The sequence below is a fragment of the Melanerpes formicivorus genome, unplaced genomic scaffold (assembly GCF_026170545.1).
Source record: "Melanerpes formicivorus ecotype bairdi unplaced genomic scaffold, bMelFor1.0.p_v2 SCAF_35, whole genome shotgun sequence".
Lineage (NCBI taxonomy): Eukaryota > Metazoa > Chordata > Aves > Piciformes > Picidae > Melanerpes > Melanerpes formicivorus.
The window spans coordinates 8,159,886-8,187,725 of record NW_027142387.1 but is presented as its reverse complement, the minus strand read 5'-3'; the positions used below and the strand labels follow the sequence as shown (position 1 = coordinate 8,187,725).

The following is a 27,840-nucleotide window of genomic DNA, read 5'->3' as shown; positions in this document are numbered from 1 at the left end:
TCAGACATGGGTAAATTGTGGGCAATATGAAGTTGGTTAAATAAACAAAGCTGTAAAGCATAATTATAACCTAAACTTTTCCCCCAAGTGTCTGGAAACTGGCCAAAAGCTATTGGTTTCTGTAAGGTATAAGTCTTCTGAACAGCAGGAGCTGAGTTCTGAACTGGGATAGTTAATAGTTTGTATCATGTCTTTGGGAAGTTCTGCTTCTTTCTTTCTATCTCTCTGGTTTGAAATTTGCTAGCTTTGGGGTCAAAAGGGCACTCTAATTTACATGGACAAATGAACCTACTAGACAGGCCACCTGAAATCAGTTAGTGCAAAGGTAAATTAAAGACATATTTGTTCCCTCTCCCATTTCTTCTCATGTTCTAAGGCACTAACAGAGAGGATTGAGTTGCAGTAGTTCCATCATACACAATGCTTAATGTCCTGAAACTTGCCTTTGTGAAGAGGGCATGATCATGGAAGACACTAACACACCTGACTGTATCACTCCCACTGAATAACAATACTAGCACACAGAATGAACTGGTGTTATGAGACTGGACCATACAATCAGTATTTTCTCAGCCCTTTGCTATCTTGCCTGTTATTTCACTGTGTGAAGGATGTAGCTAGAAGATCTCACATGAAAAAGCCAAGAACTGTGGAGCTCTGCTGGACTTGATTTGCTTCATATTTAGCTTTGAATACTCTATCAAATTTATCTCCAGTGCACACGCCTAATTGAGGCTATTCCTTCAATTCACTATTCAGAAAATAATTCACTGGCAATAGAAAACCACAGACATGTGGCTGGCTAGGAGCATGTTCAGAAGCAGGGGGTGCACATGAGGTAAAGTTTTAGTAGTGTTCCATATGGAGTAATTCCATAGCCTAATATTTCCACTACACCATGTAAGCAAGGGAAAATAGGGACAGAACTTCAGGGAGGGGTGGAAAAAAGTAACCAGATCCCCAGTTTATAATGAACTGACTAGAACAAAGCCCTCCTGATCTACAGTGCTGTCTATTCAAAATGTATTTATTTGACTATCTACAAAGATACTTCCACTATGACTACAGCATGAATGATGTTCACTGGCAAGTGAACCTCAGTTTTACCTACAAAAATAACAACTGTACAGAAATCCAGCTTGGGAAAGTAGGAAGGCCTAAAAACCCACATCTCTAAAGTTTCAAGGGAATCTGCAAACTATTCCTGAGCTTCCTCACCATATCTCCTAGAAAGAGTCCATCATGAAGTCCACCACTTCAGAGTGTATAATAATATGTACAGATAAGATGTTTCCACTCAAGAAGGAAAATTATTTTGTATCAGTGCCCCACTAGAATGTGGGAACTGTAAGAATATAGAAAGCTCTTATTTTTTTGTTCATCAAGTGTACATGCCAGGAGCCTTCTGTTTTTTTTGTTAATATACATGCCAGGATAATCTAAAAGTAGATAGAATTTTCACAACAAGCAAGAGTAAATACACTTCAGGATATTTCTGCCCCGGCTTGGTTAGCATTTCAGTGTGTTTCTAAAGTAGCGATGGTCACATTTCTTACCCTGATTACCTGTACATTGCACTCCACAACTCAGTTTCAGATAAATCATTCAACTTACAACTGAGAATATGAGTTCACAGTTAGAAGCTGCTGTTTTGGAGGATGGCAAGAAGGACAAGAAGCATGTTACATCATGTTCAGACTTTCAGATGGAGGCAGCAGATCGGCACGGCACATGGTTCAGTCCTCTCAAAAGGGGCAGGCTACAAGGGAATCCTGGAACACTTCATCAAGAGACTGGTCCTTAACGCTCCAGGTAACACATCAGAGGACTCATGCTACTTAAGTCACACAGACAGACAAAAAATTAACTGTTGGTTGCTCCACAGTTGGCAAAGGGAACAGAGGGTACACACAAGGGAATTCATCACTAGCAGAATGGAAATAGAAGCATTAATGCCTCTGAGAGTGTGTTCATTTGCACCCCGCATTAAGCCTGATCTCCAGAGTCAAGATCAAAAGTGCCTAGACATGTTCTCACCAGAAATGTCTTAACTTCGTAATTCATTCTCTGCACAAGAAGTTCATTGACTTTAGCTACAGAATGTAAGCAAACAGATGGCTTATGCTGCCAGGAATGTGCTGAAGATTTCAAGAAATATAAATCCAGAGGATTCAGAAATTTCTCTGAACCCAAGAGAGAGGGCAGAAAAAGGAGAAGGAAAGTAATAGACCAAAATCACCTACACATATCACACCTTCTAAAATAAGAACACAAAAGAGCAACACAGACATCCTTAGCTTTACATCTGAGTCATCAAAGAGAAGTTAGAAAATGAAGCTAGAGAAGGGAGATTAGAAAAGAGTAGCTAGAGCTTGGTGTGTGATGTGCACCCAAGAGATACCTGCTGACATGAAGCAGGTATGAGCCCATATTGCTTAACCAGTACAAGATAGCACAAGAAATCGGGGTGGGATGTCTTAAAAAGCCAAAATAATATAAAGATGCCTTTCCCTTTTGTTTTGAAACAGAAGACTACAAAAATGCCCCAAACATTCAAGATAAATTAGCTCAGAAGCATAAGCATAAAGAGTGGAACAACACTATTGCATTACAGAATCACAGAATTGTTTCCGCTGGAAAAGACCTTTAAGATCATTAAGTCCAAGCACTACCAAATTCCGCCAAGTCTGGTGCCAAACTGTGGCCCTTAGTACCACATCTACGGATCTGAACACCACATCTATGGCCCTAATCAACTTTAAACCAACTTGTACAGCAGCACTGTGTGCTTTGGGTTTAAAAAAAAGGCAATATGCAGGCGACTAAAATTTCCAGCACATTTTCTAATCTGAAGCTCTCAATAACTTCTTATGATCACACCTGGAGTGAGAATGTGCTGGTTAGCTCTTACTATTATTTTTAAGAGGAGAAGATGCCATTCTTTTACCAGCTGGCATTGCCAGCCCCTGCCCCCCAGGCAGGCTGACGGCACAAACAAAATGCATGCACCCTCTTCCACTCAACAGCTGCTCCAGCAACGCACCTCCCAGCAACAATGTGGAGCCTCTTTTCATCAACTTTCAAGCAATAATGAATGCATTTGTGGCTGTGACAAGTTGTACAGCACTCAAAAGTATGATCCTCAATTATTTTTCTTCCAGTTCTCCCCCTTCTTTCCTTTAATACTTTCTTAATATTCCTGAAAAGGTAATTTAGTCTAAGAGCAAAGACTTGGGAGTATAGAATTTGTCTGGTTTTTAATGCTACTTAAAATGAAAAGCAGACTGTAACAAACCACGACTCCTCGTCTTCCCACAGTAAGGGTAGTTCTCCATGTACAAGATCAGAAGGGGAATGCTGCCTGGAAAAGTACCCTTGAAACAATAATCTAAAAAAGCAGCTGTCTCAGAAGCCACAAAATGCATTCAGGATTTAAATTCATTAGCTGTCACTTCTGCACATAAACACAAGTGTCCAGGATCTGATTGGGAAGCAGCTTTAACTCCTGCCTCCCCCACAGCATGTTCCAGGCATAACAAGCACTTTTTGCCTGGAAATTAAAACGGGGCAAACAAGAGATGCTGCTGCTTCTCCCCCTCACCCCCTGACTGGCTCACTCAAGAAGCAATGGATCTGAGATCTGGTCCCTGCAGCCTGAAGGTATTCAAGCTCCTGTCTCCCACAGGGAGCCCTTCAGGTCAGCCACACTTAATTTGCTTGGGGCACCTTTCTCCCCTTCCTTTTGAACTAAACCTGGCTGATCCAGAAGGGAAAGGTTGCCTGGAACAGAAGGGTGAAACAAATCAGAGTCAACCTAATGCCCAAGAGCTGGGAAGAAACTCTTGTCTCTTCACGCTGTCGTTTCGAGGTTTGTGTTTCGAGGTTTTTTTAACCTTTAGTCATTTCAGTTTAAGAAAAAAAAGCACAACCCCTTAACACAGATGGGCTAGGGAGTAGAGACCAGCATTCCAGTCTCCTTACTCCCAGGTCACTGAAGTTCAATGATTAATGCAGTATCAGAGAAGCTCCTACAGCTTGCATTATTGAAGTAGAACCAATGTGCAGCCAATAAAAACAGCAGAGGTCCTCCCAACTGGACTATTATAGACTTCAGTGCTAGAAGAGGTGCATCTAAATGTGCAATGCCCAGGTGGAAATAGGTTAGAGGTCTCCTGCTTCTTGGATGAATGCTTGAACAAGCACATTACACACCAAACATATCTCAAGAACTTGCACTAACTTCAGCTTTTGGTTTCGAATCAAGTGGACAGATGTGCTTGATGTACACCACCTTGATTCAGATACTTCAGCCTAGAGAATACCAAGAGTTGAAGCCTCCTGCCTGTCTGCAAGCATTTGCCAGTGGGTCATTTTAGGTAAACAAGCTCAAATCACATTTTGTAACCCAAACTTCAGAGATAATTTCATTCCACTTCTTTCCTAGTTTTTTAAAATCTCAATGCACAAGTTGGAAACTACTACTAGGTCTTTCCTGGATCTCACCTCTGGTTCACTCAGGGGTAAAGTAGGAGTAAATTCTCCTAAGAGTTGGTATATTCAAATGAAGTTTATATTCATCTGAAGTCAGCATATTAAATTTTGTTTACATCTAAGGAAAGCTCTTTGTGCATCTCTATAACAGTGTTGACATAACTTGTGGGTTAGTAAAATAGCTCTAGCAAAATAAAAACTCCCTCCTAATTCTTTTCCTAATAAAGGGTGCATTGCTATGTGTGTTTAATACCCATGTTTTAAAGATAATATTGGCTGCTTTCATCTATAACAGCTTTGCTAATGCTTTTGTAAATCAAATCTTCCTTAGTCGCAGCCTTCCCCTCGTGCAAGATGGAAGAATGAAATCATTCAGGAAAAATTATAGAGACAAGTTCCCACTGAAAAAAATAAAGTGGCAAAGAAAGAGCCACAAAGTCCCATTCCCTCCCTCTCAACAGACTGAAGTTTCGTGCAAACTGAAAGAAGGCTAGAAGTTAAATCTTGTGGCTTTTAAATTGTTTCTCTCTGATTCAACCCAGAATAGGAAAGCTAGGAGCTTAAACTCCTGACCAACTGCAGAATATTGCTGGAGCAGACAACAGATCTCAGTGGAAAGAGATATTAGGATTATATGGTCTAACAGCAAAAATATTTTATTTTCCTTAGTTCCAGGAGAGGTCTGGGACTTTGGATCATTTTAAGGAAACATGTGCATTTTAACTGAAAAAAAAGGGCATATTGTACAGGTTGAATGGCAGTCACATGCTCTAAGACCTCATCATTAATCTGAAGGTAATTAAAAGAGGGTGGAGGAAAAAACCAAACACAATCTCAAAAAGAAATGAACCTCACCACTCACAACTTAAAACTAGCAATTGTGAAAGCTCTCTCTACAGTTTGTACTTGTATTCTGGTTGATAAAATACAAAATCCACATTAACCTACTCCATATTCCCCTAACTTCCCTCAGACACCCTGACAAAAACAAGAGGGGGTTGAAGAGACTGTAAACATCTGCTGAGTGTATTTGAAGTTCCACATTTATATCAGCTGCTGGAAAGGGGAAAGAGAGAAACACTCACACTGTATCAATATTCCTGAGTTAAACTCACTTATGCTTTTCAATGATTTTCTGTCCACTATAATTCCTGCCCCATATAGAGTTTTTGTAGCAAATAAGCATTCACAGAGGATTCAATATACAGAATTAAGAATGTGATTACATCCTGTGCTGTACATGGTTAAATGAAGTAACAGCAAAGTGTGTGCTCACTGCTAAAGAGACAAACTGCACAAGCAAAACAACCCACTATTTCTAAGGGGTCACTGCATTCCTCTTTATTTTTCACTATGACACAGAAGGACATCCCCATGATAGCAGAAATAGCACTAGAATAATTTAACAAAAGAAATAGCACAAGAATAATATATCAAAAGGTACAAAATCAGTGAAGTGATCATGGTCACCAAAAACTGATTACTGCATAATTTCCCCAGCAAGCCGTGGTCAATTCTGTGAGCTTATTTTTGATTGAAGGAAAAGAGAACAATATCAGAACTGACTCCACACAGTCTTTACTTGTGGGAGAAAAGCAGCAGGAAAAAGCTGAAGATCATTTAGCTGTGTGAGCAGAGATCAGAAAGCACATTATATTTTTGGCAGCCACTAAAGATGTGTTATGGCAGAAGTAGATGAGATAGCACCAAAGTGCAAAACAACTGACTGGATTAATCACCTACATCCTTTAATTTCTTTGGCCCTTACTGAAAGGTACTTAATCTAGCAGATCAAGAAAGGGCAGCTAAAGAAAAAATAACACCTTCATGCACAAGGTGACAAGCCATATTTCAATTTATAAAGAAAAGCCATATATATATATATATATGTTACTATGACATGACTTGAAACACTTGTGAAACACAACAGAAGCTTCTGGAGTTCCTTTATACTAATTTAAAATAAACAAACAATGCCTCTTTGGCAAAGTAATTTTTCTTCTTCCACTGAAAAGATATAAAAAAACATTTATTTGCCAGAGAGAGGGAGGTGTGTGTGTAAAATCAGCTCACTGTAACATTTCCTTCACAGAAAATCAACACTGATTAACATCTGTGGAAGTCTGAATGACTCCAGCCAGACAGGCAGTGATTGCATGGGCTAATGACCTGGGCTCTCTTTGCCCTAGCCATGCTGTAAATTGCTGTAAGAGGGACTTCAACCTGAATTTATCACTTGCCAGAGTAAGCAACTTGCACTCCTGCAACACATTTTTGACCTCCTCTTTTTCAGCTAGCCCTAGGTGTAAGGTTCACCTTATGTGGGAAACTCAGACTTGGGCCAAAAATATATTATCACATCAAGGACTATTTTCTTTGCATTACAAAGCAAAGAAGCTTTTAATTCTACAACACATTTAACAACCAGCTTATATTCTGGGAAATAATACTTACAACCAGCACCTGAAAATCCCTACTTTGACACCTCATTTTGCTGTTTTTTTCCTCTGTTTCAAAATAAGCAATCAGTATTTTTCTTTCATATATTCCAACTGTAAAATGCTTTAAGAATGCTATGAAGCAACAGACAAAGGCTGTTGACTAGTGAAATTGTAAGAATCCAGGTGTCAAAAGCCAACACCTCACTATAAGCAAAGGTTAAAGAATACTATGTCAACTATGTAAATACATCATTGCAGAATAGTAATGTCCAAGAAATGTCTTCATCTTTTCTGAGGATAAATTTCTAGGGGGTTGGGAAAAAAAAAAGAGGAAAGGATTTTCTTATTTTCTTATTTCAGTATATTCTATTTCCATCATTATTTGCAAGAGTTACAATCAGTAGGACCGAAGCTTTCAGCAGTTTGGAGACCTGGATACGTAGAAAGTGATTACTCTACATCAAGTTAGAAGACAGTTAATAGGAAAAACAGGAACACAACTCCAACCAGTATTTTCTTAGAGGGCTGGCAGCAAACTGTCAGATGCATGTGTGACCTCAAAACAACCTTTTGCCAGATGCCTCTTTAACCTCTTACAATTACATCAACTTCTAAAAAGGCTGGGACATTTTACCATTTTCCTCCTTTGGTGATGCAAATTAGGAAGATGTGCTTAAAAGCCAGATTAAAACTGTTTGGTTGTGTGTATTTTTGTCTGTCCTAAAGCCCTAAAATAAAGCCCTCTAATACAGCAGCACATAATTCTTCTGTCTCTCCAGAATTAAAACTGCTGTACAAGCTAAATAAGAAGCCTCCATATTCTGGTTTTTTCCTCCCTTGAGACAGTGCTCAAAACCAGGTAATTTTTGAGATAGCTGTGAGTTAAGGGGGCAAGACAAAGTAATCAGTAAACAACTTTTAATACTATTTACCACTTTAAAAGTTGTTGTGGGGTTTTTTTTCTTCCTAAAAAGTATGTTACACATCCTGAAATTGCCATCAACAGAAGCCAACACAACATTTCATATTATTCATCTGCTAACACTCAAAGAAGGGCATTTCTGTAAATTCAGAAGTCAGCAAATTTGGAGTGTGGAAGCATCACAAATGCGTTTCAGGGGCTCACATCTTAGAAAGCAACAAAAAAACCAAACCCAAAAATAAATGCTACAAAAAGAAAAGTAGGTCATGTACACTGAAGTGCTGAAAATACTAACATCTGATTTGTGGCAGTGAGATAACTGCTTTTAAAATCTAGAGGTGCACAAGCAAAACGAAGGATTGCACAGCCCTTTGTCAACAGAAGCCGGCTTTGACGAGGCATGAAAAAGAAAGATTCCCTGTGCAATACAGAACCCAAGCAAAAAAAAAACTCCTTTAAGAAATATACCTCCTTATACAGGAAAACAATGAATTTCAGTTGTTCTGTAACCCAGTTCCTTTAATCTGCATAAGAGATGCTGAGTTCACTCAACCAAATCACTACTGGCTTTCAGAATACAATCAACACATGCTTTTCAACAGTATTAATATAGCATGAAGCTTGTGCTCCTAATTATTCATGTTTTTGCATTCTGTTTTTTCCCCCTGCTGTAAAATATGCAAATTTACTTCTTTGTGTTATTTAGGTCCCACATGGGCCTCAACAGATCTGTTTGGAAGGAATTACAAGCCAACATCTTGATACATGCTGTCAACATTTCAAGCTTCATTATTTTTATTAGGTTGGAATGCCATTCTAGATTTGATATTAGGCTTTAAAAAGCTTTTTATAAATCTGGTGAAAACCTACAGTCTAATAAAATGGTGTACTGATAATTACTACTACTCTGTGTGCATGTGCATGAAGGAGAAAGAAAAGCCCTACAACTCTTGAACACAAGAAAAATCCCCATCTAGTGGTACTACTGAAAAACAGTTTGTTTTTGTGCAAAATTAGTACCCAAGAGGATTAGTTTGACTTCATTACTGAATGAAGGGTAGCCATTACCTCCTTATGCAACTAAAGAACAGGAACAGGAGAGGACTGTTTCTTCTGAATTCCTCCTCCTCCCTTTTCAGTCAACTCTCTAAAATTCAACACCTAACTGAGTATCAATCCCATAAAGCAGCACCTTGAAAAACAAAACACTTAACACAGTAACTTCTGGGTTTGCATCACAAGTATTCACTTACAGGCTGACATGTATAAACTATTCTTTAAATAAAAATATGAAAAGAGTTCTCCAAATCTCAGCTTGCATGAAATGCTTTTAATCTGAAATGACATAATGAAATAATAGCTTGATTATTACAGAAACTGCAAGGCTAGAAATAGCTACACAGGCACTTAGTGTTATATTAAAAAAAAAATAGGTAACACGAAGCCATTGATGCAAAAAGGTAAAGGACATTGAGACACTGCCTGTTTCAAACTGGCACAAAGCCTTCTGCATTTCTTTAAAGTAATAGCATATTTTAAAACAGCCCAGCCTTCCTTACTAGCACCACTAAAAGCTCTTTAAAAATTAATGACAAAACAGTGTAGAGATTCAGAGGAATCTACTACACATTACTACTGATTCCTTGAAAACAAACAGCAGAAGGAACACTAAGATTTTACACAGCTCTTGATGCTTTCATCTTTGAGGTGTGTACACAAAGTGGGGGGAACCAAAAAAATACTTTGAGTTGCAGTAATAAACTAGTAGAAGAGAATCCTTTAATTTGGGAGAATTACTACATTAAATTTCCTTTTCCTAATAGATTCACTCCTAAAGATTTCAAAATACACATTCCTCTCAGAAACAAACACCTAAGAAGCTCTTTAATAGCTATGCAGAGATCGCTATTACTGAGTATGAAAATAATAATACCTTATTGTAGCATGCAATTTATCCAGTTCTTCCTTCCACAACAAAAAGTACCCCATAAATCTGCATGCAGAATAAATTCATGGCAAAACAGAAATGGGGAGTTGGAGAGGCGCAATATAGATAAACTTGGTCTGCAGGAACAGTAAAGATATCCAGAACTAAAGACTGACTTAGGTTGATTCATTTACTTCTCTATAACTTCAGTACAGAAGACTTTCTGATTTAAGGATGCCCTTTTGCAATGTAACCCCAGTTAATAAAGGGAAACATCCAGCTGGCTGTAAATCATATTCTCCACAGTCCCTGAGTGGGGATGCTCCAGCCTACAGATGAGAATGATTCTGCATAAAGGAATTACAATAGTGAATTAACCAAGTTATATAAATACTGAATACCTCAGAAGAAGGTTCAGGTCCCTCATTTAGGAGACAGACAAAGTTTGGATGTCTTGCAGAGATTAAAACAGCAAATCACACTTGACCACCAAAATTCTGCTATCATTCACCACAACTTAACGAATTAATGATGTACTCTTTCTGCATCCTGTTATATTCCTGGCTTTGTCACAGCATGTAGTAGTGATGTTCTACAACACCTTGCTTATCAAACAAAAAATTCCTGAACTTTCCACCTTTCATCTAGCACTAGTTCTCTTCTACTTTCTGATTAAGAAGTAAATATTAGCCTTATGCTGTATTCCACCTCACAGGATGAAATAGGATTGTTTCCACCTCCTTTTCTGTGTGGTTTTTAATGCTGGTGCAAGCCTGGCCAAATTTGCTCTGTATAGCTCCTTCTCTTCAGGTATCAGCACTGAAACAGAAGGTACATGTTGGTTAACTTCACAGATCCAAGACTGACTTAAATGCCACAAGTTCTTACTGGGAAGAGATTTCAAAGCACTTAATTTCTTACATTTATGACTATTTCTGTTCTCCAACAGGCAAAAGTCAGGCTTGCTCCAGTAGTGAGAAGCATAACAAATTTTGCTTACTAGTTCTAGATGGCCTCCAAGAATCTAGGAAAGCACAGTAGGGAAAAGGGGGGTTTACAGAGCAAGAGTACCTGAGGTATTTTCAGTACCTGAAGGGAGCCTACAGGAAAGCTGGAGGGACTATTTATAAGGGGCATGTGGTGATAGAGCAAGGAGCAATGGTTCTCAACTAGAGCAGGGTGGATTTAGACTGGACATCAGGAAGAAGTTCTTTACTATGAGGGTATTGAGACACTGCAACGTGTTGCCCAGAGAAGCTGCAAAGGCCTAATCCCCTGAGGATGTATTTCTCCTCTTCTTTCTCCAGGGAATAAAAGGAAATCACTCCTGCCCACATCCACAGATTATCAGTGAACTAGGCTTTTTGTTCTTTCATGCTTTGAATGAAACAGTGGGCTTAGGAACCAACTTAAAACATGAGAAATTAAATTCTTCAAGAGTGTTCATTGCCTACAGCAGTATTCACACTAATGGTCTTATAATCCTACAGAGATTTGTTGAAGTCATTTAGTGCTGGTATTCTAGAATATTTTACACCTACATTTTAAAAAGGCTTCAGAACACCTCCCCCCATCTGTGTAATACAAAGGCAACTAGCAGAATAGCTAAGTATTGGGGTTTGTATGCTTTGTTGGACTGCCTCCATTCCTTGATAAAAAAAACTCTAGATAAGTATGCCCTTAAGTGCTGACCTACAATTCTTCAAACTACAATTCTGACCTAAAATTCTGCAACTACATCCTGACCTACAATTCTGCAACTACATCCATCTAGCAAGACAGCCGATATGCTCCACAGCCAAGGTTGATGGCAATTCTTTTGCCCAGTAGAAGTCAGTGAAGATGAAATTACAGTCCATTTCATTAGTTTGATAAATTAACTGGTCTGAGCAAAAATTAATAAGAAATACAGAAGATTCAAGTAAACCTGATAGTTGTTAAGTTTGTATTTAACAGATTAATTTGATATGAATTTTTATGAAGCAAGGATGATCAGAGGGCTGGAGCACCTCTCCTATGAGGACAGACTGAAGGACTTGGGGCTGTTCAGTCTGCAGAAGAGAAGGCTCCGAGGTGACCTAATTGTGGCCTTCCAGTATCTGAAAGGGGCCTACAGGAAGGCTGGGGAAGGACTTCTCAGGATCTCAGGTAGTGATAGGACTAGGGGGAATGGAATGAAGCTGGAGGTGGGGAGATTCAGGCTGGATGTGAGGAGGAGGTTCTTCACCATGAGAGTGGTGAGACCCTGGAATGGGTTGTCCAGGGAGGTGGTCGAGGCCCCGTCCTTGGGGGTGTTTAAGAGCAGGCTGGATGAGGCTCTGTCCAGCCTGATCTAGTGTGGGGTGTCCCTGCCCATGGCAGGGGGGTTGGAACTAGATAATCCTTGTGGTCCCTTCCAACCCTGAATGAAACTATGAAACTATGAAACTAAGTTTAAATAGTCCCTGATAAGACTTCAGGAAAAAAGAATAAAGTCAAATTGAATCCAAACCCAGAAACAGCAATTGTGGGATACAAGCAACACTTGGGTGCAGAACTCTGTGCCAGTTACAGAACTGGAAACTCTAAATGGTCTCCAGCCTCTTTCAGGATGACAGTATGTCTCCTCTGACCCTTTCATGATGCAAGAGCTGAAGTGATTTGAAGTAGCCATCAAAACCAGCGCAGATGAATAAAATCTAGTGGAAAACAACCGTTAACCATCACCACAGAGTCACAGATGTGAAATCAGAATTGTTTTAATGAAGCAGTATTACAAAGAATACACATTCTCCTCAGAAAGATTGTCACTAGTCTCATATTGTTAGATCTTAATAGTCTAGAGGCTTTTGTGACTTAAAACTGCTCAAGAAGTAAAACTTACATGGACAAACACTGTAAGATTCCTGCTAAAACCAAGTAAAAAGAAAAATCACAGCAGCAGAAGCTGGTATTAATGATGACAGATTTACAAGGAGGAAAACACAAATTTTCAGAAGAGGAAAAATGAAAGGATCAGTTACAGCATGACAGCAATGAATTTTTATCTTCTGCACACTTGAGCCATCTGACAAGACTGTGAAAGAGCTTGGGTATAGTTGCAAATTTAACCAGTTCAGAGATGAGTAAACTTTGGATTAGTTTTTGAGTAGCAAAAAGACTTTGACCATCCTACACTCCATAATTTTCAAGAAACTAAGCATGACTAGAAATACAAAGATACTTCTTGGCTTCTAATATAAAAATGACTTTGAGGGTACTAGTAAAAGAAAGGATTCTGAAACAACCCCCAGTCCTGTAACAACTACAGTAAGATATTCTCTTCTCACAACTCTAGTCATAAAGCTAGAAGCCTCAGCTTTAAGCTTTCTTGTTTTGAAAGGAGGAAACTTCTCCTTGCTCAAAATATGAGAGGGAAAACAAGAAATCTAAGTTTTTCAATGCTCTTGAACGTTCATCCCTACCTAAATACAATGTCAGCCATTTAGAACAAATGATGAGAACAGGAATATCCTTCAGGAAAAGTAAGAATTCTGAACCATTTTTATCATGGCTTCTCTTAACTTTTCATTTGGTCTAAGTACCTCAAAGAACTTTTTGCATTTCAAAGATGACAAGAATAATTTTATACAGAAGAACCACTTACCCACAATAACAAATCCATCTGCTTCTCTCTCTGGCACCGTAACCTTCTTTGACTCCTGACTTTTTCGGAAGAAGCTGAACATAGCCTCTTTTTTTCTGCTTCTTCTAAGTTGTTACCTAAAATAAAGACACAACATGTTAAATAATTGCATTTACCATAAGAATTTAACACCATGCTAAAGCCACGACCATAACATTGCATCTTACTCTTTACACTAGGTTTGAAACACCGAGCGTTTGATGTCAAATAGATCACCTTACTGTTGAAATAGTAATGTCAACAGGCCAGGAGAGAGTGAAGTATAAAAGCTTCTTTTGTAAAAATGATGAATGGAACCATTGAAAAAACAAACAAACAAAAAACCCCACAACAACAACCAACCAAAAACCACCCCAAACTTCAACCTTTCTAAATAGAAGTGTAAAAGGGAAACTCCCTTCAGCATTTACCCAGCACATTTCCTTATTTTTCTGCTTCTTCAAATTGTTGTTAGACAAACTTTGTCATCAGAGTTAGTTGTAAAGCATCTAAATCCTGAAGTGTAAAACATGATCCTATAGAAAATGCAGCTTTGTAATACAGGAATACTTCAATGATGCAAATTTCATCAGAGATTTTCAGTCTTCAGTGTCTGTGCGTCAATTGAAGAGAGCAACACACCCACCCCAGCAATCTTAGCATAGTTTCTGAGATACTTGGGTGTATTTCATTAACAGTTGCCACTGATTCCCTTAAAAGAAAATGCAAGAAAATCCTATGCTGCCATTTTTCCCTAGCTGTAATTCATTAAAAGAATCTTCCGAAGTAGCTAAGAATTCACCAGCTTACCACAGCTAGTACAAAACAAGGAAACCGGGGGGATAAAATCATCAGCTGCAAAAATCTATGCTCAGTATCTATCTCAAGACTGGCAGATTACACAGAAGCAATTCTGAATAGCTTTAAAGGGACAAATTCATATTTAAAACCCCATGAGCATTCATTAAGCCAGAACACAGGCAGTTGGGCCAGCTTTTACAAAATTGAGTCCTATGAACCACTCCATAAACATGGATACACCATGAAACATTCTCTGAAGCAAATTCTCTAATTATTCTGAACTTTAAGACTCAAGGAAGTTTCTCTTATTCCAAGAAAAGCTTTATAAGGAAGTGACACTTATGAAGAACAGCCAACAAAGCTATACAAAGCACATCTTCACAGGCTCAGCTCACTGAGAGGACTACCAACCTAACACCACTACTGAATGCAGTAACTGAGGGTCTCCTCAGCCTCTTCCCACAACAGCAGCCCCATCCCTACTAATGGGATGGTAAGAAAGGGAAAGGGACACTGCAGCAGCAGTCACCCTTTGAAGATGTCATCAATTCCAGCCCTTGAGGGCTGAACTTGGGACCACTGGACACCACCAGTTTATGGAGTAGTCTGTGATTGAAACAGGCCGTGTGCCAAATGCAAAGAGGATGGTTTAAAGAAAGGTATGTGATGATCTCCTCTGCTAAATTATCAACATTAAACTGGGAAAAGTGGAATAATGTAGAGTTTGAGAAGCAGAACCCTGATTTACTTTGCAGGCACCAACATTTAAAGGAGAAGGGACAGACAAACCAAGAGCAACAAATTTAACAAAGAAGCTTTAGATGGTGGGAAAGAGAGAAGAGTCTTATCATGCAGTGTTTGGATTACAAAATAAATAAATAAGAAAAAAAAAATATATATATATATAAAAATATATAAAGGAAAGGTAACAATCCTGGATTCATTGTTTGCCAGAATTCCTTACTTCCTATCCAAGTGTTCATGATACCATAAGCAAGACTTTTTTTTGCCCTAGACAGGGACCTGTATCAACTGACTGCATAATCAGCACTGACTATTCACCAGATATAAAGTGCCTCACACTCTGCTCTTACAAGTGATTGCAAACCCTTCCCTACTCCAGATCACAGACAGTTTCATGTGAAGTGTAAGCACTGGCTTTCAGGAACAGAACATAAATAGAACATGGCAAAGGCACCAAAGATTTAAACCCTGGTCTGACACCTGAGACTTGAAGACTGAATATCCAGCAGGCCGCCCAGCTACTGCTTGCTTACGCTGACACAGTGCAATTTCTAGCAACCAAAGAAACTACACTAATGCTCACAAGAGGATGACTAGTGATCCAATGTCAGGTATGCAGCAATTAAAAAATAAATGTTACTTGTCTGCACTTTATTCCTTTATCTGCTTGTTTTCCTACTTTACTATGTGAAATACTGGTATTTCCAGTTCCGTGGAGATTACACAGTAGAAACTCCTAATTATCTCATTTATTCCTTACCTTCCCCCACACCCAGGCTCAACACATGGCGCCAGCAGCATATTCCTTTTTCAGCCCTCAGGGAATAAGTCTTCTCCTGCTACCAATTAGAGTTGTCAGTCCCATAGCTCAAGTGGTAAAAACCTGTGCTGTAATGCTCAAGAGTCAGGTTTCTGCTCCAATGATGTATGAAGGAGAGGCAGTCGTGGAACAGTTTAAAATGCAATTTTACCTTCATCCCAAGTGTGCAACAACAAGAAGCAAAATCAACGTGATGTGTCAAATCTTACAGACAGCTTTGGTAAAGGCTCAGGTTCCAGTCAGCCACTTCAGGTGCCAGAGCTGCAGTTGCTCCAGTTACACTTTTTTTACTCCTTGAGATCTGCACTGCCGTACAATTTTCAGCTCTACCACAAGCGTTCCACTGCCCTTCTTTCTTGCACAAAGAAAAGCATCTTAATCAGTATATACATGGCACAGTAGAGCTGTATAGGGAACCATGCATTTAAATCCTGCATATTTAACACACCTAAACTTCACTGCTGACATTTCCATTCAGAGGAAATTAAGAATCACTAGCCAAATTAATGTTACAAGCACTTTCTCATACTAGATTTTTTTCCTTTAATTAACAGAAGGCAGCCTGGTATCCCCTTTTTTTTCCTAAACCCCACATTATTAATCCTATCCATGTACATTACTTTTTATTTTTACCTTGTAGCTGCTAGCAGTATTTCTCAAACAGAAACCAAAACCAAACCACACATCCTTTGCTTAAAGAAACTAATAAAAAATATCCCCTAAGCTCAGACCTGAAAGTTCTCATGCAGTTAAAATCACTGCTCCAGCAGTAAGAAAATAACATATGTTGTGTTTTGTGACTGGGAATGTTAGGGGAAGTGGTAAGAAATCCACATATTGAAAAGACTAAGGTGCTCAATGAGGCTGTTTCCTCCTCTGGGTATTCACCACTTAGAAACAAAACTTCTGGTTGTAGATCTCAGGTCTGCATAGCTCATATTGGGGATGGAGTATTTCTGTACCTTTGCTGAACAGAATATTAAATTTTCATTAAATAACAAAGAATGACTAAGAAAACAGAGGAGCAGAGAAAGAAAAATTAGAGCTCTATGCATTACAGTCAGGTAAAGGAAAAGCTGCAGACAGGCAATGCTGGGATATTTGTGCTATTTGCTCTCTGAAGAATTTTATCAAGTGTATTACTTCAAAAGTAATCATAAATCTCTCCAGTAACAGGAAATGCAACCCCTACATTTCTTGAGTTACATGTTAAAAACAGAACAAAGCCCCTGTCCAACAAAGAAACACAGAGCTGAATGGAAACACTCGTGCTCTTGAAGATAACAACGCAGTTTAAGCACTTGCAGAATCAGGCTGGAGTTTTACTACTTGCAGATAAGATGAGGTTTCAGTAAATGAAAGCTGAGAACAACCCGTTTCCACACAAGTTTTATTTCAGAGTAAAAATTACATTTGAAGTTTGTGGACCCTGATGCATGGCTACACAGACTAGAGGGAAAAAAAAAAATAAATAAAGGAAGAAAAAAAAACCCACAACTTAGTTGTGGGCTGTTGTTTTTTTCCCCAAAAGCTGTCAGCACAAAATCACTGCAAATACACCCTCCATTCAGACACAGCACCACGTTCCTGCAGGAATTTCTCTTATATAGCACAGCACTTTCCCCTTCCAGATGGGATTGATTTTATTTCTATAGGAGACCTGAAATTGAATTCACTGCCTAAAGATAAAAATCTCCCTTGGTAGGGATATACAATTCCCTTCTCCTCATGTTTCCTCCTCACCAAAAAGTGAACACAATTTTTTCTTTCTCCACTCTCAGTCGCTGATAGTTAAGAATAAGGCTTTTGGCAGCGCTTCAGTCATTAGCAAGTAATCAACTGTGAACTACAGCAGTTCTGAGCGGCTGCAAAAAACAGTTTGTCTTTCCCGAGGCTCGCAGAGCATAGGTAGGATTGGACAAAGATGGGTTACAGAGCTGCACAAAGGAGTTAATTTAATCCTCCTGCATTTTGTCAGTCTCCTTTGACAAGAAGTATGGGTGACCTTTGAGCCAAACTAATATGTTAAATCCAATAGAAATTTTCTATACAATGACGATCCCAGCATATTTAGCTTTACTTTTCAGCTTTTCACTGCATGTTTACAACTGGCAGGATGAGAAAGGCAATTTAATATTAAACCCATCAATGATACAGACTTAGATGAAGACAGGATGCCCACAAATATAACAAAGCAGAATTGCAGTGGCACTGCTGGAAATGACATAAATGATGACATGAGGTCAGAACAATGACTATAGGAATGCGCCAGAATAATTTTACACCTAGCCCTTTAAGCTATATTATCTATGGAAGGAGATAACAGAGCATCAGAGCAATTCTCTCTTCCAGATCAGCATCTGCTGAAGCATTCAGAAAAGGAGCACGATGTCTACAGTCCTGTAAAACTCTGCTTATGACATAAGAACAACCACTTTAAGAGCCAAGAAGGTATCTGTGACACCAAAACAGAAGTTTAAAAGCTTTTGGTTCTAGTGTAAGTTACTACACAAAGAAGAACAAGAAAACAAACAAACAAACAAACCCCAACAACAACAGAACAAATATTTCATAGAATTATAGAATGGTTTTAGTTGGAAGGCACCTTAAAGACCATCTAGTTCCAATGCCCCTGTCATGGGCAGGGACACCTCCCACTAGACCAGGTTTCTTTTATCTGGCATGAACATTAGGCATATTCCTTTAGTTTATGCTTCTTGGAAACAGAAGAGTCAGGAAAGTTAAGTGTTAAGAGAAATAAGAATACAAAAAATGGATACATGCAAAACACTAACAAAGACATTCTTGTTCACATAAAATGTGAATATTTAAAGTTTCCATAAAGTTCAAGGGATGCAGAAATACCAAGAACTATGCAACCCAAATTAACCAAGTATAAAAAACACTCCAAGATGCTGAATCGTGAGAACTCAACCACAACCAAGTCAGCTAATAAATGCAGACATGATAAAGGCAAAGACAGGAGTGGAATGACAGTACTCAAACCAGTGTCAACATTTAGTGGTTGGACTTCATGATCTTAGAGGTCTTTTCCAACTAAAACAATTCTATGATTCTGCTATTCAAGACCTTCAAGAAGATAGAGAATGCTAAAACAGAAACCTAGTTAGATAGAACACAATAGCTAATAGATTGAACCTTACTTCTTTGCCTGCAAACAGTTCTTTTGACAACCAACCTTCAACAGCTGTTAAGCGTGATACAGACAAGTATTTGTAAGAACTTCTACCTGCTTTTCTGACAACTTCTTTCTAACAATTTGTACCTGGTTTTCTACCCTTCAAATGTGGCAAATAGCTCTGTAAAAGCAACTCTGTAGCTGCCTGCTACATCCTCCTCCTTTACAGTTAGGAGATCTCTCCTTTAAAGTCTCTGAAGATATGCTAAGGAGATGGGTTTATTCTCTTGCAAGTAAGCTACTGAAAAGATGAATGGCATAGTGACACTAAGGAGATGACAACCAGTTACACCCCATCAGAGATACAACCCCCCCAGCATTCCCCTTTGCAGTCACATGCCCATTCTGCACAGCTTCTGGCAGTAGCTTACTTCCTTGGCAGGCTGGTTCAGCTTGTCGAGCTATCACCACGCTAACCCAGCCAACCAACAAAGAACACTCTGTGCTGATTAGGAAGATGAACTAACCCATAACAGGTCAGAAGAGACAGCCAGCACACAGGCAGCATCAAGATCAGCCTTTTAAGCACAGCAGAATTAGATTTTCTCAATTTTACCGTGAAACAAAGCTTCTGGAAACAGGAAATCACAGAACCACAGAACACCTGAGGTTAGAAGTGACCTCTGGAGTCACCTTGTCCAACCCCCTGCTTCAGCCGGGCCCACTACAGCTGGTTGCCCAGGACCAGTTCCAGATGGCTTTTGAGCATCTCCAAGGAACGTGACTCTACATCCTCCCTGGGCAACCTGTGCCAGTGCTTGATCAGGCTCACAAAATGTTTCCTCATGCTCAGAGGGAACCTCCTGCACTTCAGTTTGTGCCCACTGCCTCTGGTCCTGTCACTGGACAGCACTAGAAGAAGCCTGGTTGTGTTCCGTTTGCACCCTCCTTTCAAGCATTTATATGCATTAAGATCCCCCTGAGCCTTCTACTCCCTAGGCTGAACAGTCCCAGCTCTGTCAGCCTTTCCTCTATGTAACATACACCAGTCCCTTAATCACTGTTGTGGCCTTTTGCTGGACTCTCTCCAGCACGTTCACACCTCTCTTTGGCCTCACCAGAGTTGAGCAGAGGGGAAATATCACTGGCAACACTACACCTAATGCAGCCCAGGATACCACTAGCAACCTTTGCTGCAAAAGCAACTGGGAGGAACCTCTCCACACAAGAGACAGTCAAGGACTTTAGCACCATACTTGGTAGTTAGAGAATGGTTGGATTCAATGATCTTACAAGACTTTTCCAACCAAAATGATTCTGTGATTTTTAAGATGCATGATGAGAGTGCCACATCCATCAGTGGCTCTAACCCTGGGGATCAAGTATAAGCTCTCTAATGGTGAAATGAAATTCTATTAAAATCACAGAACAGAATAGTTCCATTGCAAAGAACCCACAATGATCATCGAGTCCAACCTCCTGACCACTTCAGGGCTGACCAAATGTTACAGCATGCTATTAATGGTACTGTCAAAAGGCTTTTAAATATTGACAGGCTTGGGGCATCAACCACTTCTCAAGGAAGCCTGTTGCAGTGTTTGACCACCCTCTATAAAGAAATGCTTCCTAATCTGGACCTCCCCTGGCACAACTGTGGACCACTTCCTTGCACTGATAGCAGGGAGAAGAGCTCAGCACCTTGCTCTCCACTTCTCCTCAGGAAGCTGTAGAGAGCCACGAGATTGACCCTCAGACTCTTTTTCTCCAAATCAGACAAACCCAGAGTCCTTATCCACTTCTCACTTGATACACCATGACCCAGGTGCACGGTCAGGGTCACCATTTGTTGTCATATAGATGTTTTATGCACCCAGAGCAATGCTTTCTGGACCAGATGTAAGCAGGCAAAGACCTTTATTATGTTACACAGCAAAGTTATATAGTCTATCAGAAGGCACATGTGTCACATCTCAATTGGTCATTTTCTACTGGCATACCTGTAATTAAGGCATACAACAGGCCAAAATAACAAAACAATATTTTAACACATCCAACCAAATTCTGCCTAGTTTCTCCCCTTCAGTTCCAAAGTGTTTACATTACTCTCAAAGACAAAGCACAGCTTTCTCTAATTTGAGCAAAGGCACATCTTCTCTATAGTCTTCTAAAGCTGTCCAAAAACAGTCCTTCTCCTACATTGATGCCCTCCCCTGGGTGTAATTTCAGCACACAAACCTGCATAGCACTCATGGTTGAGGCCACACCTCAAGACAGCAGCTCTTTATGCTGTGTTTGATGCACCCCAGGATATCATTTCCCCTTTTAGAGTATTACAGAATCATTAAGGTTGGAAAAGACCTCTAAGATCATCCAGTCCAACCATCGACCCAGCACCACTGTGCGCACTAAACCACGTCCTGAAGTGCCACGTTCTCACTGTTGTTGAACACCTCCAGGGCCGGTGACTCCACCACCTCCCTGGGCAGCCTGTTCCAACGCCTGACCACTCTTACAGGGAAGAAAGTTTTCCTGATACACAACCTAAATCTCCCCTGGTGCAATTTCAGGCCATTTTCTCTTGCCTTAGTGCTAGTTACTCTGGAGAAGAGACCAACCCCCACCTCACTCCAACCTCCTTCCAGGGAGCTGTGGAGAGCAACGAGCTCTCCCCTCAGCCTCCTCTTCTCCAGACTGAGCAACCCTCAGCCTCTCCTCACCGGCCCTGTTCTCTAGACCCATCACTAGCTTCGCGGACCTTCTCCGGACCTGCTCCAGCACCTCAATGTCCTCCTTGGCAGTCAGGCCCCCCCCACTACTCAAGGTGTGCCCTCACCAGCGCAGAGTACAGAGGGAGACAACCAGCTCCCTGGTCCCGTTGGTCACAGCGTTTCTGACACGGGCCAGGCTGCTCTCGTCCGCCTGGGCACAGGCCGCGGCGGGGAGGCCGGCGAGGGGAGGCGAAGCCCCGGGAAGCAGGGCAGCCCAGCCCCCCTGGGCTTCACCTCCCTCCGCCGGCCTCCCCGCCGCGGCAAGCTGCGCCACCCGCCCCGCCATCCCCCACCGGCCCGCCCAGCTCCGCCGCCGCCGCCACTCACCAGCCCTCCGCCTCCGCTTCCGGGTCGCGTCAGAGCGAAGGGGGAAGTCCTACCCCAATTCCTCCCCGCTTCGCTCGCTCGCTTCCCTCCCTCCCCTTTCCCGGTGCCGCCTCAGCGAATAGGCGGGAAAAGAAGTCTCGCCGCCATGGGGGACGTCCACGAGGGGCCGCGGAAGCGCATCGCCACCGCACACCTAGCAGAGAACATCGGGCAGCCTGTCTGCTTCGTGGGCCGCGTTGAGAAGGTTCGTGAGCTGCTCGGGGCGGGGGGGAGGGCTCCGGTTGGGTTGCCTGTGGGGGCTGAGCCGCGGAGCTTCAGGGCGGGGAAGGCCTTGTCCCGGGGTGCTGCTGCCTGCTGTCGTTTGTCCTGGCCTGAGAGAGTCCGGCGGGAGGCGTCTGGAAGGCTTGCCCTGGCCTGGGAGAGCCCGGTGGCTCTGAGGTCTTCTCCAGCCTGCTTGATTTCAACCTGGTGCCATGGTCTAGTAGTCATGAGGTCTTGGGTGACAGGTTGGACTGGATGATCTTTGGGGTCTTTTCCAACCATATTGATATTCTGTGATTCTGAGGCGGCTGTAAGGGTTGGGTTGGACGCGCAGCTTGCCCTGCCCTGGGAGGGTCCGGTGGCTCCGGCGGGAGGTGGCTGTAAGGGTTGGATCTTTCAGAGAAAGGCCTGGAGAGCGGTTCTGCTTGAGGCGGGTAAACATTAAGAGCTGCCTTCTGAGCTCACAGGCATCCTGCTGTCTTTTGTAGATTCATCCGAGTGGGAAGCTTTTCGTGCTTTCCGATGGAGAAGGCAAAAATACGACTGTGGAGCTGAGCGAACCTGTAAGTTAGGGAATGTTTTGATTGGAAGTATTTTAGGTTGCTTCTTGTGGGTACCAGAGGTTTTATCCCTGCTGAAAGCTGTCCATGCATTGAGTTTCGGTAGGGATTAGAAAAGATGTCTGGAGATATTCAGTCCATTCCCCCTGCTAGAGCATCATCACTTGGAGTAAATCACCCAGGAACACATCCAGGTGGGTTTGAATGCCTACAGTGATGGAGACTCCACAACCTCTCTGGGTAGCTGGTACCAGTGCTCTGCTACCCTCAAAGGGAAGAAGTTTTTCCTTAAGTTTATGTGGGAAAATGTGCATCTGTTTTGTCCCTTCTGAAGGCTGTGGTTTTAGTCAGGGGAGAAAGAAATAGGCATCCTTTCCCACCTATGTTTCATTGCCTCTGCTTCTTGTATCTTTCAGCTAACTTGCAGTCTTCGTATTCATGGGCTGCCTTGGTTTTCATCTGGTGTTAAGAGACAGAACTCATTCCTTGTCATACACATCACTGTTTGGCTGCTTTGTCTTTACTCTGTTCTTTACATTGTAAATGTGGAGCTTGCTGACTTCATCTGCAAACTGCTAGAAAATGTCTTTCCCAGAAGTTCTGCCTGTACCTTAACTCTTTCTTTCTTTCTTGAGCTGCTGATAAGGTTTCCTGTCTTGGTTAGTTCAATCTTAGAATGTCAGCATCTGACCAAGGGTTCCACAACTTCCCATAACTGAGTAAATGGCTGAATTTCATAAATGCATTGCTACAGTGCTGGGCACTTTACAGCCCGTGTTGGTGTGCAAGGGGGAAGAAACAGGTGTGTGCAGAAACAAAAACCATGTCAGGTTCATCTCACTGGTTTGCCTAACATAAATTGAAGAACTTTTTGATTTGCTAATTTAAATGCTCTCTAACTGTTTACCTCCTTTGTTTGCATGGGTGTAGTTCCTCCTTTCAACAGAGAACCCCAAACTTGCAGGGAGGGAATCTATTTCTGTGTTCCAGGAAACTTGCTAGAAAGAGTTAGATATTGAAAGAATGTTGCTAAAATTGTGCTGTACTCCTAAAATTAGTATCTTAAAAAAGGAAAAAAACCAAAACATATTCAAGCTTTATAATTTTGGAGTAAGATATATTTTTTAGCCTTCATTTTTTTCTTTTATTCAACTAAAAGCTTGTTATTGGCAGTGTCTTTCTGTTCTGAACACTTAACTGACAAGATTACTTAAGACATCATTTGCAATCATACCTCATCTGGAACCTTGGAGCTGCTCTCTACCAGCTCCTCCTCCTCAGCTCTTAGAGAGTTCTATAATTTGCTTAGGTTTGAATGCAGTGCATTAAAATCTGGATTCTATTGCTGGCTGTGTCCAGGATTAGTCTCTGCTCAGGGGTTACATGACAGAGTTTTATATACTTACAAACTGTTACCTTCCCTCTGCTGTTGCTGCTTTGGTTTTTTTTTTCTTGTGTTGGTGCTAATTTGGTTGTTACAAAACCTGTAAATGTTTAGTGGCTCAAGGCTTTTGTGGTTTGGGTCTTGTTTTTTTGGGGGGGGGGGGAGATGAAGGTGTTCAGCAGCACTGTTGTCTTTGACATGGAACAGAATCTGTTGTCATGAACAGACTGCTAGTTGTGGAGAGTTCTAGCTGAAGTGCTGTGTGGTTGAGACAGCTCTTAATTTAGTGATACTAATTTCATATTTGATATGTTCTCTAGCTAGATGAAGAGCTCTCAGGAGTTATTGAAGTAGTAGGAAGAGTAACAAATCAGGCAACCATCATGTGCATGTCGTATGTCCAGTTCAGAGAAGACAAGAGCCCATTTGGTAAGTAAGAATATACATTATGACACTTTCATGTTGTGTTCTGAACTCCCCTTCAATAAGTAAGAATTGAGAGCCTGTCTGAATGTTTTCTTACAGACAAGGTCTTTCTTCAAGCTGCCAGGTGTGGAGTAGAATGTAGAAAAGGAGAGTGTCAGGGGTAACATTCTGTACAAAATATACCAGTGTGCTGTCAAGGAGCTGACTCACAGCTGGAGCCAGTCTAGATCATGGTTTGATGATTCTCCCACTCCTGACCACTTCAGTTGGACCTTCCACTGAACCTTGTGTGACTCTGCCCCTAGCAGGCCTAAAAATAAGCCTTCAGAAAGCCAGCAATGAGAATGGGAAACTGGAGAGGATGAGGGGGACTGGGAGTGCTCAGCTATACTGCTGTAAAATAAGAAGTGTTTTGATACTGACATTTGCCTGTGGAGAATTTAGCCTGTGCACCATAACCATTTTCTTTGCCCTGTTTCAGATCTGGAACTCTACAATGAAGCAATAAAAATTATTCATGAATTCCATGACTATTTCCCATTTGGCACTGAGAAGAACAATTGATTTTTCTTATGCATTTAGAGCTTCAGGGGTGACAACAGCACTGTAACTTTCTTGGCTGGCAACACGAAAACAGTTGCATTTATTTCCACCAAATACAGTGAGAAGCTGCTGTTAGGTGTGTCGTGGATCGCCAGTGAAGATTGTTCTCTTTGGAAATGTAGTCAGCAAGGAGGAGAACATTTCTGTGGGTATCTCACTGTCTGTATATATTTAACTTTTTCAGTTTGTCTTGATAGAAACTTATTGAAGATGGAGGGGTATTTTGCATTTTGACAACGGTCTCAAATAAAAACCATCTGACTACGTTTAGTTGTTCCTGTCAGTGTTACACACCAGAGTGCTGTTTGCAGTGGTACGTTGACCCTTGTTCACATTTGCTGACGCAGTTTTAACAGAGTGCAGTACAAGCTGCCCTTTACACTGATGTTAAAACCTTTAGAAGATGTCTGGTCAGGCTTGGGGATTTTAAGCACTGTTGAGTTTGCATCACAACCTTTATTCTTGGTGGGAGTCAAAGCAGAAGTACCAGCAGTGTGCCCAGGTGGCCAAGAAGGCCAAAGGCATCCTGGCCTACATTAGGAATAGTGTGGCCAGCAGGAGCAGGGAAGTCATTGTGCCCCTGTACTCTGCATTGGTTAGGCCACACCTTGAGTACTGTGTCCAGTTCTGGGCCCCTCAGTTTAGGAAGGACATTGAGACACTTGAACATGTCCAGAGAAAGGGCAGCAAGGCTGGTGAGAGGCCTTGAGCACAAGCCCTATAAGGAGAGGCTGAGGGAGCTGGGATTGTTTAGCCTGGAGAAGAGGAGGCTCAGGGGTGACCTCATTGCTCTCTACAACTACCTGAAAGGTGGTTGTAGCCAGGAAGGGGTTGGTCTCTTCTCTCTAGCAACCAGCACCAGAACAAGAGGACACAGTCTCAAGCTGCGCTAGGGGAAGTGTTAGACACGAGGTGAGGAGGAAGTTCTTCACCGAGCGAGTCATTCGTCATTGGAATGGGCTGCCCAGGGAGGTGGTGGAGTCACCGTCCCTGGAGGCGTTCAAGAGGGGATTGGACGTGGCACTTGGTGCCATGGTCTAGTCATGAGGTCTGTGGTGACAGGTTGGACTCGATCTTTGAGGTCTCTTCCAACCTTAGTGATACTGTGATACCAGGTTCAGTCAGGTTGTCATGGTGATTTTAACCACCTAAACTTCTACCCAGTTCCCAGTTTTACTATCCAGGCTATTTAACAGCAGGGGGCAGAACTCTTACATCTCTTAAGGTAACACAATGAAAGTGAAATACAACTTTGGAAATACTCTCTGTGAAATGAGGCCTTGAGAGCAGGGTTAGAACTAGATTATCTGTAAGGTTCCTTCCAACCCAAACCATTCTATGAATTAATAAATATTTCAAAAGCATTTTAAGTAAACCTTACCCATGTTCATCAACTTTTCATACAAGCATGTTTCAGGTGTAGGCTAGATTTAGCTTTGTGAGCTCTGTGTATTTTTAGAGACATCTCTGGTTTTGGTGAAGGAACTGATCATTTTAAAACTGAGTTACCAGAGTTACTACAAACCGAGTGAATGATCAGTTTGACGACAGTGACAGAGTTACTGCCACTGGGAAGGAAGGGGACTTTAAGTAGGAGTCAGGTCTCCTCCAGCACATTAGTAGATGTGGCATGTGATGCCCTGTAGTTCTTTCACTGCTACATTTCAGTGCTCAGTAGAATGCCCATAACTGCAGTGCATGAAATCCAGCATTTAGACGACTTTTGTACTATTCTATTTCAGAAAATACTACACTCCAGGCTAGAAACATTGTGCAGCGTTTGTTACCAAGAGTATCCAGGCTGCCACTAGATGGCCATAGCACTTTAACCTCTACAGAGACTGGCTTGGATGGTTTGAACACAGCTGAATGGGAGATGCTGGATTACTTGTCAGTAAAGACTCCTCTTGTCCATCCAGCCCTGCAGTGGTGGTCTGTGGCTAGGTGAGCATTGTACAACTAGAAATGTCTGCTATGTGCTACTCATTCATTTGCTCCTCTCCAGACAGAGTCTGTGAATGAGGGGCTACTGTGGCTGAAATGTCTACACTGACAAGACAGCAATGCAAACTTGTCTGGCAGTCACTGTGATCTTGACTGATCCTGGTCACAGACGTGCTCTGCTGTCCTTGCTTGGCTGTGGACACCAGAACAATCATGTTGTGCAAGCAGCCTGTGCATACAGTGAGAAAGTGCTCGTGCTTCCTCAGGGAAGGTAGGCCAGGCCAAAGCACATCATGACATGACATTAAAGAAATGGTTCATGCTGATCACATAAGGTCCCACCGTTTTAATGTGCAAAGCCTCCCTTCATAGTTAACCTTAACAGAGTTGAGCAGGTACCTGAAAACAGTAAACGTTAAAGTAACTGCAGCTACCAAAATGAAGACAACAAATCACCCCCCAAATTACAGCTTTATGAATTAAAATCAAAGCAAAGGGAAAATCTGATCATTCAAAAGCAGGCAGTCAGTCTTAATTTGTCAGTTTTGCAAATAGTGTAATTACTGGCCTGAAAGCCTGATCACCAAATACAACAGCCAGGGCTGAGAGTTGTACTGTGCCAGAATTATGCATGCATCT

At 41.4% G+C, this 27,840-nt stretch overlaps 2 protein-coding genes across 4 annotated transcripts in view; one reads left to right on the top strand and one right to left on the bottom strand.

Moving 5' to 3' along the window:
• The window catches only part of UMAD1 (UBAP1-MVB12-associated (UMA) domain containing 1), an 88,542-nt gene extending 66,400 nt beyond the window's left edge, over positions 1 to 22,142 (bottom strand). Inside the window, exons 1-2 of one of the 3 annotated variants that reach the window (XM_068157083.1) lie at positions 22,024 to 22,142; positions 13,407 to 13,522 (exon numbers count right to left, since the gene is read on the bottom strand). In XM_068157083.1, coding sequence (XP_068013184.1) covers positions 13,407 to 13,488 — 82 coding nt within the window. In that variant the 5' untranslated portion in view covers positions 13,489 to 13,522; positions 22,024 to 22,142. Of the gene's footprint in view, positions 1 to 13,406; positions 13,523 to 15,729; positions 15,824 to 21,761; positions 21,853 to 22,023 lie in introns of those variants that run through there. The other 2 variants (XM_068157084.1, XM_068157085.1) reach the window with 2 other exon arrangements.
• Positions 22,143 to 22,168: 26 nt separating this feature from the next.
• On the top strand, positions 22,169 to 25,523 carry RPA3 (replication protein A3). The gene is made up of 4 exons (XM_068157086.1): positions 22,169 to 22,267; positions 22,773 to 22,847; positions 24,549 to 24,657; positions 25,136 to 25,523. Exons 1-4 carry the CDS (start codon positions 22,169 to 22,171, stop codon positions 25,216 to 25,218), a joined length of 366 nt encoding a protein of 121 aa, XP_068013187.1. The 3' UTR covers positions 25,219 to 25,523.
• The last annotated feature ends 2,317 nt before the right edge of the window (positions 25,524 to 27,840 follow it).